The 21,499-nt window shown below is 35.3% G+C and overlaps 2 protein-coding genes across 3 annotated transcripts in view; both read left to right on the top strand.

The window, feature by feature from the left end:
• Positions 1–13,779, top strand: slc30a8 (solute carrier family 30 member 8). The gene is made up of 10 exons (XM_059350061.1): positions 1–358; positions 471–582; positions 3,281–3,450; positions 6,404–6,550; positions 7,611–7,764; positions 7,963–8,165; positions 8,743–8,855; positions 11,756–11,861; positions 11,955–12,089; positions 13,081–13,779. The coding sequence occupies exons 2-10, from the start codon at positions 512–514 to the stop codon at positions 13,224–13,226; spliced, it is 1,245 nt and encodes a 414-aa protein (XP_059206044.1). The 5' UTR covers positions 1–358; positions 471–511; the 3' UTR covers positions 13,227–13,779.
• Positions 13,780–19,519: 5,740 nt separating this feature from the next.
• med30 (mediator complex subunit 30) overlaps positions 19,520–21,499 on the top strand; it is a 63,466-nt gene continuing 61,486 nt past the window's right edge. For both annotated transcript variants that reach the window (XM_059350373.1, XM_059350371.1), the window contains exon 1: positions 19,520–19,590. The gene's annotated coding sequence lies outside the window, so the exon portion shown is untranslated. The remainder of the gene's footprint in view (positions 19,591–21,499) is intronic.

Genomic DNA, 21,499 nt, shown 5'->3' with positions numbered 1-21,499 from the left:
CACTCAACAACTAATTACTCAAAGGTCGATCTATCAGCTTCCAGGGCTGCATTCAAGAAAACATGAAAGTGAGGACTTGTTTGTGTGCCTGTCAGCTCCGTCCATCACTACTGTTTTGCTTCGAGATTTGACGTCTTTTAAAGTTTAACTCTACTTTGAATCCCCGTATTTCATCACTTTCTTCCTCACAAAACGTTGCAGGCGGCAATCTTTTTTTTTTTTTGCACACGGTGCAAACACTGGTCAGTCACAAGGCTGCATCCACAACCGCACAGATGAGATGACAGACTGCATTCAGCATGTGTAACACTTCTTGAGAGGAGGCAAAAAACATAAAGACCTCAAGAACAAAAGGACAGTAAGTTTGGATGAACAACTTCATCAGAAATACTTTTTACATTACTTTGATTGTTTTTTAAAGAATGGTTTTCTTTTAATCGGGGGCATTTCCTTTTTTAAATCGACTTTAGAGGAATTTCTGGAAGTCTGATCATTCTCCCAAAAGCCAGTCATGTTCAAAAAGAAGGATCCAGAAAGGTTGATGCTGGCGTCAGACGTGAGCTCATACACCTCTATGGGAAGGTAACAATTTAATCATTCTATTCAAGCAATGTTCTTATTTGAAACCTGTCTGTTTACCATTCATGTAATGAAGACAGTTTTCTTGAATAGCTTAAAAATGCGTTTAAATGAGTTTTAGTGAAACAGAAAATCCCATAGAAAGTTTGTGAACCATTTGTGAGAAGATAAATCTTTTTCTCAGAAGTGTTTTTTGTTCACTGTCTTTGCTCACGTTCACGTTTGTGAACTGCTTGTTTTCCGCACGGGTCTGGTCCGGGTCTGCTGGTCTGATTAGCGGTGCGCAAAGTGCAGCTTCCCTCCTGTCATGCCTGATGTCACAATTAACCCTTGTGCATCCTGGAGAGGCATTTAATGGGTTTTAATTGGTTTCTCTTGTTTTTCTACTCCTAAAAAGTTTATTTCACACCTTCTTCTTCTTCTTCTTCTTCTTCTTCTTCTTCTTCTTCTTCTTCTTCATTAAACATCAAAATATTCAGCCCAATTAGGATATCGTCACCCTGTTAAAATAATCGCCTAACTCATTTTTTCAAGTTTTGCAGGAAAACACAAAAAACTTCACCAAAAGTGTAACATATGACATTTATTGATCATTTCACTCAAAAAGGATGTAACAAAGGATGGCTATTGGCATAGTAATAACACTGTGTGTAAATGATGTAACTTAAGAGAAATAAATGACTCAGGCAATTTTTTGAACATGCCTTTGTGACTTAAGCAAGATATGGTAACACTTTATTTTGAAGGTGTCTACATAAGAGTCACACAAGCCTGTCAGAAACATGACATGACAAGTATCATGAGCATTAATGTTACTTCAAAGTGTCATTAATGTTCATGACACATCCCATGTCATGTTTCTGACAGGCTTGTGTGACTCTTATGTAGACACCTACAAAATAAAGTGATACCATATCTTGCTTAAGTCACAAAGGCATGTTCAAAAAATTGCATAAGTCACATTTTATTTTGACTTAGGCATAATAAATCTGCTTGAGTCACTTGACATAGGCGATTATCTTAAAGGGGTAAAATCACATGATCTAATCAACTGAGGATGTAGGCGATTTTACCATAGGTGGCCGGCGTCATGAGGAGATGATTTAGGCAAAAAAACAATTTTGACAAAAAATGACTTAGGTGATTATTTTAACAGTGTGACGATATATTTTTCTAACTCACATCTTTCATAATTTCTGAAATACTCCAAATTTTCCTGATTTTTCTCTCCATTCAAATGAATAGGAAAGGTGACAGAACTGAACTCTTCTGACACTTTTTCATGCATTACTTGCTCATTCATGCTTACAGCAAGAAACTCCATTAAAACCCATAAAAACTTTGAGAAATATTTAATCTTATTTGAAGTTGATTAAAAAAATTACTTTTTTTCTACACATTTTTACATTATTGCAGTATTGCACGGAATGTACAGTGCTTAACACACTTTTTAAAAATCTTTCTGTGATGGTTAATACACCAGTACATAGGAGCTCCTTAACCGAAATTATATTTTTGATGCTAAAATACATTTTATTTTATTATCTTCAAAAACCCCTCAGAACTATTTAATGTCAAATTATAGTTATTTACTTGCATTCCTGATCAGAAAAATTAGTTTTATTGAATTTGGGTATAAAAAGGTGAATTCAGTTTGTTATTTGCCAAATAAATTACAATAACATCTTTGTTTTAAACAAGCTTTTGAAAATTTTCTAAAATATTAGTGTTTCCTCGTTTTTATGACAGGTGGTCTGATAAATTTGGAATAAATTAAAAAAAAGGCAGTTTTCTTTACAGCGATTATGAATACATTTTTAACACTACACACACACACAACTCACACACATGTTCCCCAAGGTGTCCGAATGCTCATTTAAAAGAGAGACAGGATGAGCTTGTTCTTCAGATCAGTAAAAGAAAGAAACGGTTGTGGGCGGGATCATTTTATTTGGTTTAGGACTAATCCCTTTCTTTTTGCCGGATACTGCATCTGTTGTTCATGTAAACATCTCATGGTGCGCAGACACAGACACAGACAGACAGACAGACAGACAGACACACACAGACACACACACACACACACTAGAAAATCACATATGAACGTTTTTGAAATTCTTTCTTTTAATATCAAATATATAATTCAGCAGAAGAGCTGGGATATGAAGACTGGTTGTATCATTTCGTTTTATGGCATTTTTTAAATGTATGCATGCTTAAATGCATCATGTTTTTCATATTAAATCTCGACCTGAAAAGTAACTAAAGCTGTCGGCTAAATGTAGTGGAGTAAAAACTACAATATTTGCCTCTAAAATGTGGTGAAGTAGAAGTATTAATGGAAGTAAGTTACCTCAAAATTGTACTTAATTACAGTACTTGAGTAAATGTACTTAGTTACATTCAACCACTGCAAACAAACATGAAATACAATTGTTCTCAAATTAAGATAAACTGTTTGGTGTCATTTGTTTCCATCAGTGTCACACAGTGAGGTTGGGGAACACGTAATACATTTTTTGATTGCAAAGTGGGAAGTTTTTTTGCTCTAAAAGTGTGGACAGTTAATCAATAAAATAATATATATTTAAATAATAATTTATTGACAATTAAAACACTTTTTGCACCCTTAACAAATGTCAGAATGTCAGTCACAATCACTAAGCCTCATCACTGCATTTTTTTTCTCAATGTCGTCCAGCCTGCCCGGCCCGGAGGTGTTACAGATAGACGCCACTAATGGTGACATCAAGCATTGCCATGACAACAGCCGTGCACAGGAGGACCGAGAACGAGAGAAGAAAGTGGCCAGGAAGAGGTTGTATTTGGCCTCTGTCATCTGCCTGATTTTCATGATCGGTGAAATCATCGGTGAGTCATTTTGTTCATCTGGCTTTTCTTTCATCTCTAATTCGATTCATGAGTTTTAATTTCAGTAGTGCATTTTGAGACTGTCACCCTCGTTTCTACAAGCATCTTAATGCGACACATATTTACGTTTTGAGATCAACCTGATCTCACAAAATAATGTGAAATGAGCACGAGTTCTTAACACCCAATTCCGTGCTGGTGACATGTTATCAAGGTTATTATAGTTAACGAAAACTAGAATTGAAAAAAACATTTTTGTTAACTGAAATAAAAAATAAAAAGGAGAAAGAGTTTTTAAAAACCCCGATAACTAACTGAAACTGTATTGTTTGGTTACAAAACTAACTAAAACAAACTAAAATTATAGTGAAAACGTACTTCTTTTTCGTCTTTGTCAACTTTTTTCATACGTAATCCAGTGTTTCGATTTCTCCGCCGCGGAGTGTGTGTATTCCTGCTTTGTGGGCTTCCGGGAGAAGCGTGAGTGAAATTATCTTAATGACACCATATTGGCTGTAAAGAGCAACTTCTCAGCTTTCAGAAAACATTGGAATTTTTCCAATAGCGTACACGGTTCAGTTATTGTGGTAATCCGAAGTGCACTTGCGCAAACGTGTAACATGGAAGTCTTCAATTCGCCCATGATATTACAAATAACTTTTTTTTTGTGGCATACCGCCACAGAATACATATAGGGGCAACACTGCATAATCCTTTTTGGTTGATATGAAATGTATTTATTTAGCTCCAACTGAATAGTTGCTGGTTAGTGAACATAGAGGAACCAAAATTCAATACATCCGGAACTGTAAGAGTTAATAATCTTACTGGGGCTAAGATGGATAAGGCAAAGGAAATAAAGGCGAAATTTATTGTGACCTCTTTGAAAATACCCCTTTACAAAAAATCTAAAACTAACAATCTCTAAAAAACTCTAAAATCTAATTAAAACTAACTGAATTTGAAAACAAAAATTCACAACGAAATTAAAACGAAAACTAATGAAAAATCCAAAACTATTATAATCTTGCATGTTATGTGTGAAAATGACGTCCCACCAGCACAGAATTCAGTGTTAAGAAGTTGTGGACATTTCACGTAATTTTGTGAAACAGCCGAGCGTTCTAAAAATGGCACACACATCATTATACATAAATGCACAGTAAAAAAAGGCTGAGGTTTCCGTGAATTTAGGCTACAAAACCACTGAGCTATTTCCTGATAAGTCATAAGGAGTTATAAAAGACAGTTTAAGCTTCAGAAGTAGCGTTAAAAAAAAACAGTTGACTTTTATTTTTAAAACAGGACACAAACCCTGATCTCCTGGGTGGAAGTCTGATGTTTTTTCACACATTACGTGTCATCAGCACCGAATTTGGTGTTAAGAAATCGTGGTCATTTCACGTAATTGTCTTCCCCCGCCCTCTAGTGGCTGTAGTAATTATGAATGACCCCGAAGGCGGAGTATAAAGAACAAAGGTTTCACTGAGGGCTGGAGGGGTGGTGAATGGGTCAAACAAACCGAGGACTCTCACCCAGGAAAACAGAGTTCATGTCCCATGTGAAAACAAAAGTAATTCAAACATCACTTAACTTCTGTGCATCATGTTTTTACTTAATTATGTCACTTATTAGTCACGTCGTCCTTGTAATAACTTCACTGGGATTTACGTACATTTATTCACTTTTTAAACTGTTTTTTATAACGCCTGACCAGGAACTAGTTAGTCTGGTTAGCGGTGCGCTAAGTGCAGCTTCCCTCCTGATGCCTGATGTCACACTTAACCCTTGTGCATCCTGGAGAGGGATTTTAGGGTTTTAATTGGTTTCTCTTGTTATTCTACTACTAAAAGTTTATTTCACATTATTTTCCAGCTGCACATTTATATTATTATTATTATTATTATTATTATTATTATTATTATTATTTATTTTATTTTTTTAATCAAAGATCAAAATATTCAGCTCAATTACGACATATTTTTCTCATTCATGTCTTTCACAATTTCTGAAATATTCCAGATTTCCTGGGTTTTTTTTCTCTCCATTTAAATGAATAGGAAACAAAAAGGAAACAAAAACTGAACTCTTTTAACATTTTTTATTTTATTTTATTTAATTTTATTTTATTACTCATTCATGCTTACAGTGAGAAACTCCATTCAAACTTTAAATGTTGGCCATCATTCCACCAATCTACATGCCATTAAATTTTGAAATCCCATTGAAACTTTTGGAAATCATTAATCTTATTTGAAGCTTAGTAAAAATACTTTTTAAATTTTTTTTAAAGATTTTACAGTGTCTAATAATGTATTAGACCATCAGTTTATCCCACATATGTCCTAAATTAACAGCATTATTATTTACCAAAATATATATTTTTTTATCTTTCTGTAAAAGAAATTGTATTTTTAATGCTAAAATATAATTATATATTTTTGTTCTAGATTCATTCAAATTTACTGAACCCCCCTGTAAAAATAGTAAATCTTATTATTATTTAATTATTAAGATGTCACATTATAGTTATTTACTTGCATTCCTGAACAGAAAAATGAAAAATATCCTAACCTTTTGAGAAGTGGTTTTGTAGCCTTAATTTGACCAAACTCCAGCCTTTTTTTACACCAGCAAAAACAAACCTGTCGTCATATTTGTGTAGTGTAGCATCGAGCTAGCTAACAGCAAGATAAATCGTTCAGAAGCACTGAATAATTATAATCATACCGTAAAAGTTAATATGAACAGCAGGTAAAATGAGAAATGACAATGTACGTTGTAATATTTAGTACAGACATTCATAGTTCCTTGATCATCGCTCCTAATGACTTTTGTGAATATCTGACGTCTTCCATTTTCTCATTACCTCTCATACAAGTATAAATCTATTTCACCCATCCAATAGAATAATATTTACATTAATTTGATTTTATTGTCCCTCTTTTTGCAGGTGGGCATTTTGCAGGCAGTCTTGCGGTGATGACAGATGCCGCCCATCTGCTTGTGGACTTGATCAGCTTCATCATCAGCCTGTTGTCCCTCTGGCTCTCGGCCAGGCCAGCCACACACAGGCTCAACTTCGGCTGGCACCGTGCAGGTACACACCCGCCAACGTTTAACCATCATCAGCTGCCATCACGTTTTAAACCTGCACTTTGATAATGTTTTTCCTGTGATATTCGTCACTGCCCAATCTGTACCGACAACCCAATTTGTTCTATTACGTGGTGTTTTTTTTGTTGACGTTTTTTAAATTCAAATAAATAAATAAACTCTTATAATTTAAGTTTTAGTAATTGAATGAAAAAGTAAATTTTTTTTCAAATGTTACAAAAAAAACATTTGAAACATCAGAAACAACTGAACCTTTTATTTTACTATTAAAACCAACAGTAACATTATTATGTACTTTATTAAATTGCTTCAACAGGAAGTAGAAAAAAAATCTGGTTTCTGGTATGGATTGGCTAGAGACAATACTTAACTTATTATTTATTCTGTGGTGAACAGCCGTGAACCTTTGGCTACAGTTAGCTGAAAAGCTAATCTACAGTCATGGAAAAAATTATTAGATCACCCTCTTTTTCTCTAATTTCTTGTTCATTTTAATGCCTGGTACAACTAAAGGTACACCTTTATCTCTCCGAAGCACAGTATTCTGCAGTATGGCTGCACAATCCATTATAATAACACTATAATGGATTTTAGGCCAATCTATAATTATCTTTAAGTCCTTCAGAAGCACTGAATAATTATAATCCTACCGTAAGAGTTAATATATATATATATATATATATATATATATATATATATATATATATATATAAAACCATGGAAAATGGTTAAATTAAACTATTATGAGCTATTTTTGTTGTTATCATTATATAACATAATATATAATTATATAAATATATAATATATTATATAACAAATGCACCTTTAGTTGTACCAGGCATTAAAATGAACAAGAAACTGAAGAAAACAAGAATGGTCTAATAACTTTTTCCATGACTGTATATACTAAATTTCAAGCAACTTTCAGGTTCTTCTTTGGGTTATTTGGAGTTCAAAATTCTGTTTTGGAGAGCAGCTCCCTGCCAGCGTTCTTATTGTGTTACTCCTGATTTTATTTCCCCGCTCGTCTCTTCTCCATGCAGAGATCCTGGGTGCCTTGCTGTCAGTTTTCACCATCTGGCTGGTAACAGGAGTGTTGGTTTACCTGGCTGTGAAGCGCATCATGGACAATAACTACTCCATCGAGGGCACTGTCATGCTCATTACATCTGGTTGTGGTGTGTTGGCTAATATTGTGTGAGTAAAATACACATTTAGTTCTCATTTGTGCTGCTTTCATCAGCGTACATTGCTTCCTTTTGAATATTAAGGATTTAATTAAAGCCGAAACAGAGAAGAGGGCAGTAGTAAATGCAACTTCATGGACCCTTGAAGACTGATAGTGTTGTAATGCTTTGTGTCTCAGAGCTAATTAGTTGCTCCTTTTCTCAAAAGCATGGCCCTCGTCCTTCACCAGTCCGGCCATGGCCACAGTCACGGAGGTCTCAGCTCACACAGCCACAGTCACGGCGGTCCCAACTCAAAGGGACACGGCCACAGTCACAAGAAAGGAAAGGGAAAAGAAAAGGACAAGCTCTCAAACCACTCAAACCACAATGGCAACCATGCAGATGCGGAGCAAGATCATGCAGATCATGGTATGTTCTAGTATACGAGGCATTATGTTGCCACTTTCTCCTCAAATTTTATTAAAGTTTGCCATTAAAAAAACAACAGAAAATGTACAGGTGCATCTTAATAAATTAGAATATCATGGAAAAGTCCATTTCCAGTAGTTCAAGTCAAATACCCCCAACCAAGTATTGAGTGCATATAGAGTGACATACTTTTCAGAGGCCAACATTTCCATATTAAACATACTTTTTAAAATTGTCTGCTGTAATATAAAATTTTTTTGAGACACTAAATTTTAGGTCTTTATTAAATGTAAGCCATAATCATTATAATTAGAAGAAATTAAATAAATGAAGACATGAGATGTTTCATTCTCTGTGTAATGGATCTATATAATGTGTTATTTCCACTTTTTGAATCAAATTACTGACATAGATAAACTTTTCTATGATATTCTAATTTATTGAGATACACCTGTAGCTCTCCGAAGCACAGTATTCTGCAGTATGGCTGCACAATCCATTATAATAACACTATAATGGATTTTAGGCCAATAATTATCTTTAGAGCATGGATCTTACTGAACTACTTTTTTTTCAGGAGGGGGGGCGAAGCGGGCCAACGCCAGCGTGCGAGCGGCCTTTGTCCACGTGGTGGGGGATCTTGCCCAGAGCATCAGCGTGCTAATCAGCGCCATCATTATCTTTGTCAAGGTTAGAAGTCTCTCCAGGTTGTCGTGTAATTTGCTGGTCCAAGTTGTAGGTCAAATAGCTCATAAATTAGTTTTTAAAGGAGTCCAATTGGAAAAAATTACTTCTCTATCTTTAACAGTTATTCAAAAGCCCAGTTGGAAAACAGCTCAAAAAACTCTCTAACAGGTCTCAAAAATCTTCAAGCAGGAGTCCAAGATGTTGTGACAACACTTTATTATCGATAAAAAGTGGAGAGAACAAATATAATACACACAAGGTGCAGTCCATAAGCTCTCTAACTCGAAATGAAACTTACATGAGGTTTTATAGAGAAATCACACACATCTGTCCATCCTATCATAAATATTCATTATGACCTTTCCTCCAATAAAATTTGTTTATACTTTAGATTTCTCCTCCTAGGGGCTAGTCCAAATCCGCCCCCCTATGTGCAGGTGGCATTACCTCATCTCCTGGCAGCGAGACACCAATATGTTTAGGGGTTGAAAATACTTAGCATAAGTGACATTACCTTATCACTATGATTTTGAGTTATTATTCACTATGCTTTTGAATCATTCGTAAGTTCCCACAGAGTCTTTCTATGTTCTTATCTCTCACTCATCTCTGTTTGTCATACACAGAGCCTTTTTTATTTTTCATTTCTCACTCAGAGTATGCTACTGTATTTAGCCCTTGTTAATGCTGCTTCTTGCCCAGCTGGGTAACCTTGCTCTTATCAGCTCTCCAGGACCAGCACTCTAATGAGCATCTCTGGCGAAAGATCACAGGTGTTTTTTCTGGCACAAACTTAACATTCTTATCTAGGCCTTATTTTACTTCTCCTCTCTTCCAGTACTTCTCCACCTTTCAGTTAAATCTCTGCAGCATTTTGATTATACATATAACATCATATAGATCACTCAGGGTTACATTATTTAATCACAATTTGTCATACAAATAGCTACGTAGTCCCTCTAGAGACCCTCATAAAGAGATACTAGCTAACTCTCACCACATTATTTACTCTACAAGGTGTGAGATGTCTTACTGAGTGAACCCATGAGGAGATGTTAGGAGTAGGGCTGGGCGATATCGACCAAAAGTCATATCCCAATATATTTAGGCTGAATATCGATATACAGTACGATATATATCCCGATGTTTTTATCACAAGGTGAGAGCAAATGTTCGGTCAAAGTCAAAGCCAAATGTCACAAGTAGTTTTATTGAAAAAGTTTATTTAAGTTATCATAAATGATGTATAACAACAGGAGTACCTTTTTATAAAATCAAAGCTCCATAAAGTGCACATTTAAATACAACATACCTTAAATAAAAACAGCCTATGAAATAAAATAGGCCAATCTTTTTCTGAAATAGTTACATGTTAAAATTGGGCAAATATATAAGACAGGTATCATTGCAATGCAGAAATCTGTGAAAATATGGAAAATTGTGTTTATCATACAATATTGGCTGTTGAGGAACCAAATTCATAACACATTTGTATTTTGGCAGCAAGCTAGCCATTAACTTATGACCTGGAGGTATGACATAATTTGGAAAAAATTATTTAATTGGTTAAAAATATTTCTGCAAGTGACAATCCGCTGAAATCAAGGTCCGTCCAAATCTTTCTTCTCAAACAAATTTTCTGCAGGGGTGTGCAAACATTTATAAAAAAAATCCACAAAATCAGTTTAATACATTTCTCTGCAAAGTTTTTGGATGAAAATCTGTACTTAACATGAAACAACTTTTTTTTTTTTAAGTCAAGTCAATTTTATTTATATAGCCCAAAATCACAAATCACAGATTTGCCTCAAAGGGCTTCACAGACGGTACAATTTAATGTACATCAAAGACAGTCTGGTGGCTGGATGATAAAAAGAGTTTTCACAGCTTATTTTAATAATTTAGTTTTGGTTGATTTTATATCATAATTTCTCTTCCATTAAATTAATAAGTAACTTAAATGTAAATTTCACTGCATCACTTTTTGTATGACAATGAACTTCCAGATTATGAAATAAAGCTTAAAATAAAAAATCTTAAATATATATATATATATATATATAAAAAACTTACTTACTTAGACTTACTTAAACAGACTTTATTGTCATTCAGTTTTACATAAAAATATGAACATTGAATGAAATTCCGTTGCATTGGCTCACAGTGATTGTACTCTGTACCTAAACACAAGACATGATTTTCCGGTAAATTACAAAAAGAACAAGAAACAGAATGAATCTTGGCACACATCATGGTAAAAAAAAGCCAAATCAATAAACTAAGGGGGGGAAAAATACAAAAAATTGCCACAAAATATAAATTTATAAAACATAAATGGGTATCAAACCCTTTCGAATTCTAAGTAATCCCTCAATAATCAATGTTATATTGATTATCATCAGTGTTTAGACTTGATTCTATCTGCTGTTGCTGCTGCAGCATACAGCACTGTAGCTCTCATTTATTAATTCCTGCATTATTTTTAGCTTCCAACCATCTACTGTTCTGTGTTTCTCCGTGCTAAAAACACACTCACCCTTGAGGAAAGTCGAACAACACGAGGCTGTGTGTGCAGGAAAGACGGGGCCGTATTTTCTGTCCACAAGCTGTTTCTCTGCTTGGTTTGTCTGCAGAATGTTGAAAGACTTTCCTCTCCCCGGGCAGCCATTACTGCAAAATTAAGGAGCTCCTCTTGCATAAAAAATTCTAAATTAATTAGTAAAGTCCTGTGTCACTTTAGCATTACAACTATTACTGAAAAAAACCCACTTTGGGTTACTTTAGCTTCATGCTTTGATACCAGGATCAAATCCAGGTGCAGCCCCAAGAAGACCAAACTAATTATTTAATTACACTGATTATTAACATGTCTGATAATCCTCCATTTCTGTTTTTCCTTCCAGCCAGAATATAAGATTGCTGACCCCATCTGCACCTTCCTGTTCTCCGTATTTGTGTTATTCACCACCGTTACCATCTTGAGGGATATTCTTGTTGTCCTGATGGAAGGTGAGGCTCCAAAAACAACGTTTGCAGCTCTCTCTATCGCCCGCATCATTTCACAAAGTCTTACCATTGTTCTCTTTTATTTCTGCAACTCAGGCAGTCCAGCAGGTGTGAAGTACGGCGAGGTGCGGGACGGTCTGCTGGCCGTGAAGGGCGTGACGGCGGTCCACAACCTTCACATCTGGGCCCTCACCATGAACCAGCTGCTGCTGACTGCACACGTAGCCATAGGTGAGAAGAAAACTGCCACGCTGAGAATGCAAACAAATGAGCTTCCTGCACGATTTAACCACATTTAACCTTTTAAAAGGGTGCCCCTTGTCACTAGACGTCACAAAGAAATCAAAACCCAGCAAGTGGGCTTAATCTATTGGTTATTTATTCTTCATCTGGCTGGTATTCATTTATCTTGCACAGCAGATGGACTCTCGCGATAGCACAAGATCATGGGAGAATCACAGGATCACAAGATTAAAAATCTGCAATGAGTTTTTGTTCGAACAATCGGTTTTAAGTAACATTTTAATGTTGTCAAGGTGGGGTTCATTTTAACTACATAATATACTGTGGTTTAATTTATATATATTTTTACTACTTATTTATTTACTTAAAATATCAAAAGCAAAAATACAGGCTATGCAGAATGGCTCCACTCAGATTGTTAATTGCTAATTTTGAGTACTTAATATACCAATATATGCTTTGTTTTATAAAAATGTCTAATCATTTTTAATTTTTCATGTTAAATCTTGACCTAAAAAGTAACTAAAGCTGTCAGATAAATATAGTGGAGTAGAAGTATATAGTTGCATCAATGGACATACTCAAGTGAATTGCCTCAAAACAAAACAATATCATGGAAAAGTCCATTTCCAGTAGTTAAAGTCAAATAGCCCCAACCAAGTCTTGAGTGCATATAGATGGACATACTTTTCAGAGGCAAATATTTCCATATGAAGAATTTTAAAATTTTACATATATATATATATATATATATATATATATATAATTGGATTCTTATAATTGATTCAATTATGTAAGCAGCGTTATGTGGTTTGAACTGAAAAGTAACTAAAGTTGTCAGATAAATATAGTTGAGTAGATGTATAAAGTTACATTAATGTACAATATTACATCAAGTGAAGTAAAAGTGCCTCAAAGTTTTACTAAAGTACTTAGTTACACTCCACCTCTGCTAATATTTGACGTCTTTTGTCTACAGATGAGACCGTGGACGCTCAGACTGTCCTGAGAGAAATGACTCAGGCTTGTTACACCTCCAACAACTTCCACTCCATTACGATTCAGATGGAGCGAGAGGCTGACCTGAAGCCTGGCTGCACGCTGTGCGAGGAGCCCAAGAAGTAGGAAGCTGCATAAAGCAACGCTGTAGCTGCTGTAACCTCTGCTGAGGACAATATCTAGATGATCCTGGGCCGTGAGATCTCGTGTTTCTACTGTTACTCTTATGACTGTGCTCCAAAGTGCCTCCATGTTAACATTCCCAAAGAAATATGATATCATTATCATTTTTATGATATAACTTGATCAGGTTTTAAATCACTCTTGTGTGAAGTCCATAATTTATGAATCTATATAACTTTTATGATTGAGTAACTTTTCATTTAAACTTGCACTCGTGATCATAAACACATTTTAACTACCCTAAAAGCATTCAGACTGATGTGAAAGTTTGTTTGAGCATTAACCTGCTGTATCGACCTGAGACATGTAATACAGCCTTTTGGTATGTAAATATAAATCAATAAATATTTCTATGCATTGACTATTACACCAGCAACCTCAGATGTACTGTACGTGGAGAGCACAGAGTGCATTTTAATACAAATGTCTTTGAGCTGCTGTTGTACAGATGTAAGGTGAAATTAATTATTCAATAAAACATTCCTTTTTCAAATGATCTGTCTTGTGAGTCTTGCTTTCAGAGTTGTAAAAATCATTCTCGTATCTGTTTAACCCCTTACAACTTGTTTTAGTTTGACCTTCATCTCTTCAGCTGTCTCCTTCAGTCGTAGCTTCGAGTGTCCTGACGCAGCCAAGAGAGTCATTAATGACGACTCATTAAGCTGGTCAGTGCTCACTTTCTTTAATCCATTTACACCTGCAACTCATTTTCCCATTTTCCTTCTGGTGGAAGTGTTCTCTGGGCCTGCCTCAGCACACATCTAAAACATTCAAATCGTTTGGCTGCAATGTGTGTTTTTTGTCATCATTCTGTAGTCATTTGGGTGCATTGGACTACTGTTTTTGCCAAAGACTCCCCTATATTTTAGAGAAAAAAAAACAGTAATCCCATGTGCACTAAATACAGTAACAGAAGTATTTGGTGTATATGAACTCATGAATTAAATATCAAAGGTAGGCACACATTCATGGTCGAAAAATGTTTTATGGGAAATGCTTAATAAACTTTTTTTCAAAATTTGTAAAATCTTTTTTTTTGGCATTTATTTGAAATCCTGACTGATAAAATTGACATTTTTAATTTGATCAAAAAATATTGCAGCAATTTTACTCAGATTAAAAAAAAGTCTTTGGGTCAAATGGTCTAAGACTTTTATTTTATTTTCAAAATATCTACATCTTAGCAGTGGTAAAAAAAATAAATAAAGTATATTTACTAAAGTATTTTATTTAGGTACATTTTAAATTACTTGTACTTAACTTCAGTATTTCCATTTATGTAACTTTATACTTCAGTCAGTTACACTTAGCTGCCAGCTTTAATTACTTTTCAGATCAAGATTTAACATGGAAACATGATCAATTTAAAATAATTATGCATTTTAACAGTATATAAAGTTATTAAAATTAGCCCTACATTGACTACAGTAAAATGCTGCTTACATAAATGCATCAATAATAATAATAATAAATAATAATAATAATAATAATACAATCATATATTTAGAATATATTTAACAATCTGAGTGGGTTCATTCTGCAAAGTTGCAAGTTATTTTATTTTTTGTACTTTAAGTACATTTTGATGCTGATACTTTTATACTTTTACTGAAGTAAGTTTTGAATGCAGGCCTTTTACTTGTAGTGGAGTAATTTCACAGTGTGGTTTTAGTACTTTTACTTAAGTAAGGTGAGAGAGATTTTTTATCTATTTTTTGCAGTGACCCAGTGCAGAACATCCAATTTTTTTTATTACTAGTAACCGTGGAATTAATTTCTATACACACATGTTTGTACTTAAATCACACACCATCATTTAATTTCTTGCTCAAGGACACTTTGATGTATAGAGAATCTGGGGCTCTGAACATGTCAACACATAACCTGCTGTACCTGCTAAGCCACAGCAGCAGTTAATACACAGCCTGTATGTTTATACAGTACCCGCGCACAACAACCCATATGTTGTTCACCCTCCCACTCGTGCCCTTTATCCCTGCTCTCCATAACTTCGGCTATCCTAATCTCATTCTTACGTCCGGAGACTTTCAGAGGAGAAATTTGCTGCGAGCAGTTGCACAGACTTTACATGCTGCAGCCTTCAGAGCAGACCAGTGTGCTCCTCTCTCTCTCCATCTGAACTTAGCCCTGGAGGAACCAGATCAGTGCGTATTTAATTAAAGCATGAGTAATGCACTAGGTGGCTAGATAATCCGTTTTAGTCCTGATACCCCCTCAGCTAATAATTATTACACGGTTTGTGTTCCCTCACAGGGGGTGTGTTTTTCCCCCCAGATTTTTTTTTTACTGGTTTCACATCCCTCTGCCTGTCTGTCTCACTCCTGGTGTCTCATGTTCAAGGTTCAAGCCCCCTGCAGCACTGATGACATGATGCAGTTGCCGTCAGTTTCAAGGTAATCTGTGCTGCCTCATGTTCTTTTATTCAACAGGCCTCAATTACATGCAACAACGCTGCACGAAACACACTGAAGGTGATCACATTCATTGCTTCATGACGAATGGAAAGGTCTTTTTAATTTACAGGAATGTTTCTGTCTCAATAAGGTTTGATTACATTAACATGCATGATCAATACATCTTTTCATCAGCTCAGCCTGATGTGATCAATGCATACTGTTGTTTCTCTGTTTGCTTTGATCAGTGATGATGGATGATCCCTCAAGAAGCTAAAGGTCTGCAGCTTTCCTCAGCCCTGCCTCCATGATTAACACACACACACACACACACACACACACACACACACACACACACACACACACACACGGATATCACATATGTACATTTTTTAAATTCCTTCTTATAATGTCAAATGTATAATTCAGCTGAAGAGCAGGGATATGAAGATGGATCGTATCATTTATTTGTTTTATGGCATTTTTTTTAATGTATGCATGCTTAAATCTAAGTGCAGTGCCCGTAGAAAGTATGTATTCGTATAATGGGAGATTAAGTAGATTTTTCAATTCTGGCCAAATGAGGTTGTGTGTGAAAGTGGTATGTACAATAAGGTGTAATAAGGTGCGTAGTGTTAATATACAAAGTATATATTGCGTAATACATGGATGTACATTGAGATATAAAGAGACTCAGAAATAGTTGTTTTAAGAAAAAGAAACTTTATCATTCAACATGGTTAGACATATATACAGACACAGATATAGGAGGGAATAAGTTTACATACAGCACAAACAGATGCATGTGAATAACAGAATTTGCACATTACATGCAGACCACTACTGGTCTACAACTCCATAAAACACTTACCTTTCATAATGTACGCACACCATCCAGCACATACACATTGAACATTGATATTCGCTGGAAACTATGCGAATATTATTGAAAAATTGAACCTTGTAGCTCACTTTAAAACTCCGAAAGATAGGTAGGCTAAATAGACTTACAGATGAGATGAGTCAGGCGTGGAAATCCAGAGTGAATTGTGTTACTGACCAGGTGTAGGCCTATCACACAATGGGGCGGAGCTCCCTTAAAAGGCGTCCGATCGGAAACAGTGCAATGCCGCAACACATCCTACGTAATAATGATATTTTGAAAAATGAATTAAAAAATCTTCAAAATTGAGGATGCACACCTTCGTGCCATGCGCAAGCCACATACAAAATCTGAAGTCAGTCTGACTAACGGTCAGCGAGATATGCCCTGGAAACATGGGGCGTCCCAGTGGCACACCTGGTAGAGCACGTACCATAGAGGCATTGTCCTCAAGAGCAGGCGGCCTGGGTTCAAGTCCAACTCAGAGCCCTTTCCCGCATCTCTTCCCCTCTTTTTTTTTTTTAAAGGTATAATATGCATCATGTTTTTCATATTAAATCTCGACCTGAAAAGTAGCTAAAGCTGTCCGCTAAATGTAGTGGAGTGAAATGTACAATATTTGCCTCTAAAATGTAGTGAAGTAGAAGTATTAATGGAAGTAAGGTACCTAGAAATTGTACTCAAGTACAGTACTTGAGTAAATTTCTATGACTTAGTTACATTCAACCACTGCAAACAAACATGAAATGCAATTGTTCTCAAATTAAGGTAAACTGTTTGGTGTCATTTGTTTCCCTCAGTGTCACATTTTACCTTTCTGACTTCATCAGAGTGATCTCGGGGTTCTTTATATGCTTGAAGGTCCAAAGTATCTAAAGATTTTACTTTGTAATACATTTTATTTTACATAAACTTACCAGAGATCCATAACAAGATGTAAAGTAACACTTTAGAATTGTCGTCTTAAGAACTTCAGGTGACTTTTTGGTAATCCAACAAAAAGTGTCCCAAATTACCCGACTACCTTTATATTTTAATGATCAAGATCATATAAATATATATATAGCTTTTTTAATTTTTTTTCCAGTTGCTCACTGAACACTTATAAACTCAAACTCATTCATGTCACTACCTGCCCCCACCTACTCACCATCACCACTCTCTCGTCCCAATTAAACACAATAAGAAGAGCGGCTGGAGGATTATGGAGAGGCATGCCTCAGTCGGTCTGGCTGTTTGGCAGATGGGGATGGTCACAGTAACGCTCATTCCTGCTGGCAAGCTAACCGGCACTACTTCTGCAATTAAGAAGTTGGGGGCAGTCAAGTGAACTTGACAGTGTTTTTCATATTACATGTTGCAGATAGTGTGCGATTTTTTTAAGAGAAAGAGGAGAAGTGAAAAGACTACAGGTTATTATAGCACAAAATGTGTTTCAGATAAAAGGAAATTGAAATCCAGTCTGTAACCCCAAATCTGAATGAATAATGTAAATTAAGTAATAGGCATCCTAATCTACTTTTTCAGCCCCACTCAAGCCTGAAGGCAAAGCCTTTTTTTCAATAAAGCTCTTATTCCCAGCCTCTGTAAGTCAGAGCCGTAATTCTGCTGCATGGCAGAGCACATGCTGAGGAGGCAGCCTCGCACAGACTAATGTCTATTTCTGACACCTCCTGTATTTTAAATTAATTTGAATTCTGATGGCTCACAAAGTAATCCAGGCACAGCTGTACAGTATAAGTAATGGATGGATGGATGAATGCATTGAAGGATTTGATTTAACAGAGGGTAGACAACACGCCCATTTATGGGAGGAATTTGAATTATGCTTACTAAAAAAGTTATAATGACCCATGAGAAGCAATCATGTGGTGTAAATTGGCCTGGGGGCTGATGAAGTCAGATGTGTGTGTGACTCCTGTTATATAAGAGCAGACCAGCATATGGCGCTGTTACCCTAAATAGCCTCAGAACATTTACAGTGCGTCTTGCTTTACCGTAATGTTTCTTAATTTTGAAACATTTAAAGGGAGGAAGTCAATTTAAAAGATGAACAAGGATTCATTTTAATATAAAGACACACTTCAGCTCATGTTGATTATAATTATTTTTATATTCTGTTTAAGTTTTATTATTTTATTTTAAGTGCACACATATAGGACTCCATAAAATCCAGATAATGAAGAATAAGAAAGGCTGACAATGGACCCCCCTTCTCAAAAGAAAAAAACAACAATTAAAAAAGAATAAAATGTTAAATATCCATCCGTACATATATATATATATATATATATATATATATATATAAATCTAGAATATACATATCAGCAATAGGAGATATAAATAGAAAGGACTATTAAAAGGAAATAAACACAACAAATTAAAAATGTAAAAACTGAGCATACTCTCTCAATATAAAATACACATCTATAGTATACATAATATAAATAATATACACGAATAGCCTGTAAATGCACTTAATTACTAGGCTACACGTGAAATATAGAATATGAATAAACATAGGTAATATAAAAATAAATAAATAATAATAAAAACACACTTACAATAGACAAGTGTGCAGATTTTTATTGCTTTATTTAGCTAGATTGTATTTTTTTTAATTTTTAGATTCGAAGAAAAAGTTTATTTTTCCATTATGTTGAATATAAAATATAAATAAATATATGTAATATAATTATAAATAAATAATAAAATAAAAACACACTTTCTATACATTAGAAAAGTGTGCAGATTTATTGCTTTATTTAGTTAGATTTAGTGTTTGTTTGTTTTTTTTCATTTTAAGAATGACCTTTTCCATCATGTAGTTCCCCAGTGTCACATTTCTCATTTTTATGGTCAAAAACTATACATTTTCAAGTGGCGCTTCTACTCTATCATTTACAGTAGTCAGCCGCCGAACTCTCGCGATAGTTGCGCTAGCTGAGATCCTAGGAGCAGAGCAGGGAACTTGACATGTCAACAAAACAGATTAATTGTCACCACACAGGTAAAACTTCACGCTGTCTCATGTGCCGTTGAATACATATGAACACTCAGTGCGCTGTTGAGCCTCCCGTCGAGCCGGAATAATGAAACGAGAACACAGAAAATGAGCGGAGAGAGAGAGAGAGAGAGAGCTGAAGTGTCGTATGTGTGTGTATGTGTGTGTGCTCTGACTGTCCACTTAGCTTTGGTGTCACTTTTACATGTTACATGCTTAATTAAGCCTTTATCAGGCGGAGCGAGTCTGGGTGTGGTGATTTAACTCCAGGGCAGCATCTAACTGAATTATACTGATATAAAGGAGAGTTTAACTGCTTTTAAAGCCCCGGAATACAACTTATATCAAAGGCTAAAGCGTTAGCTCCCACACTTTGTCAGAGTTGACTCCGTTTAGATAGACAGCGTTTCGCTTTAGTTGATTGGTGACAGCTGTGAAGCTTTTAGAGAGCTGTGGTGAGCTTATTAACTATATAAATAACGTTTTACTTTATTAATCATACCTCTATGGCTTACTTAGATCTCTCTCTCTACAGTCATGGAAAAAAATATTAGACCACCCTTGTTTTCTTCAATTTCTTGTTCATTTTAATGCCTGGTACAACTAAAGGTAGTGGTCAACCGATACAGGTTTTTTTTAAGGCCGATGCCGATACAGATTATTTTAACATCAGTCTTAACGATCCCCGATATGTGCTGACGATTTTTTGGGGCCGATTCTTGAAGCCGATATCGCCTTTTCCTCCACTTACATCAGGGATGGGCAACTTAAATGCTGGAGGGGGCCACAATTTTTCATCGACCCTACCACAGGACCACATATAGGACCGTGCACTTCACCAGATATGATGAAACTGCAATTTTAAATATGTTTACAGTCCAGTAAGGTAACATATTTCATGCTCAAATGAATGCATAACAGTATAAATAGAAATACAAAAGATTAGAAGCAAATCAAAAATAACCACTTACAGTGATTTCTTTTTTTTCAGTGCAAGAACAGCAGACCAACATTAATTGCAAGAAGTAATTTTGTGCATTTCTACACAGTACTTTTAAGATTTCATGCTCAAATGGATGTAGTTGTACTGAGGGCCACTTCAAGTGATGGTGCGGGCCGTATGCGGCCCCCGGGCCTCCAGTTGCCCATCCCTGATTTACATGATAAAAATTACACAATGATAACAAATGTTACACAAGTCTCAATTTAAACAAAAAAAGAAACATTTATAAACAAAATGAACAATATATTAACAGTTGGATAGCGAACAATGTGTATGTTGTTCTAGGCCTCAAGGTGGTGGCGCCTCAGATGATCCACATATTTGATGTGTTTCTCTTTTTACCGGTATCAGCACCCAGCTCACCAGTGAATGGCAGATGTTGCACCAAGCCTTGCCTTGCTAATATTTTTTCCCATGATTATATATACATAGCTTTTTAATTCTCATTACATCTATACATTAACTACGTTCCCACTTACATTAATGTATATGTGTAGCTCAATACCGATTTTAGAGCCAAAAAATAAATAGATAAATCACTGATTACCGATGTGGCTGCCGATATAGACAATTTTTTGAGCTGGAATGAAAATAAACCTTTAGTATGTGGTTTGTACTCCATATGACAATTCAAAGGCACTGAGAAGGCTGCTTTTCTTTTCTGTTATCACAGAATATTTAACATTATTATGCATTAAATTAAGAATGCAGCACATTTTGAACCAATTCTAGAAATGAAATGTAAAGAAATAAAGAAAAAAGAAAAATGTAATAAACTGTTAAAACCATTTCTAAATCATTTGTATAGTTTTCTGCATTATATGTTCTGTAAAAAATCTGGATATTGGACAAGATATGTCTGTGACAGGCCAATGAATCGGTTGGATGCTACACTATAGCATGTTATATTAT

The sequence above is a fragment of the Centropristis striata genome, chromosome 14 (assembly GCF_030273125.1).
Source record: "Centropristis striata isolate RG_2023a ecotype Rhode Island chromosome 14, C.striata_1.0, whole genome shotgun sequence".
Taxonomy (NCBI): domain Eukaryota; kingdom Metazoa; phylum Chordata; class Actinopteri; order Perciformes; family Serranidae; genus Centropristis; species Centropristis striata.
The sequence above is the reverse complement of the archived record's forward strand: the minus strand, read 5'-3'. Positions and strand labels throughout refer to the sequence as shown.

What these genes read in the sequence shown, in the direction of transcription:
- slc30a8 (XM_059350061.1), top strand. Translation starts at nt 512, where the DNA reads ATGTTCAAAAAGAAGGATCCAGAAAGGTTGATGCTGGCGTCAGACGTG. An exon ending in CATGATCGGTGAAATCATCG is followed by an intron (nt 3,451 to 6,403) that starts GTGAGTCATTTT and finishes CTCTTTTTGCAG; the next exon opens with GTGGGCATTTTGCAGGCAGT. An exon ending in CTTCGGCTGGCACCGTGCAG is followed by an intron (nt 6,551 to 7,610) that starts GTACACACCCGC and finishes TTCTCCATGCAG; the next exon opens with AGATCCTGGGTGCCTTGCTG.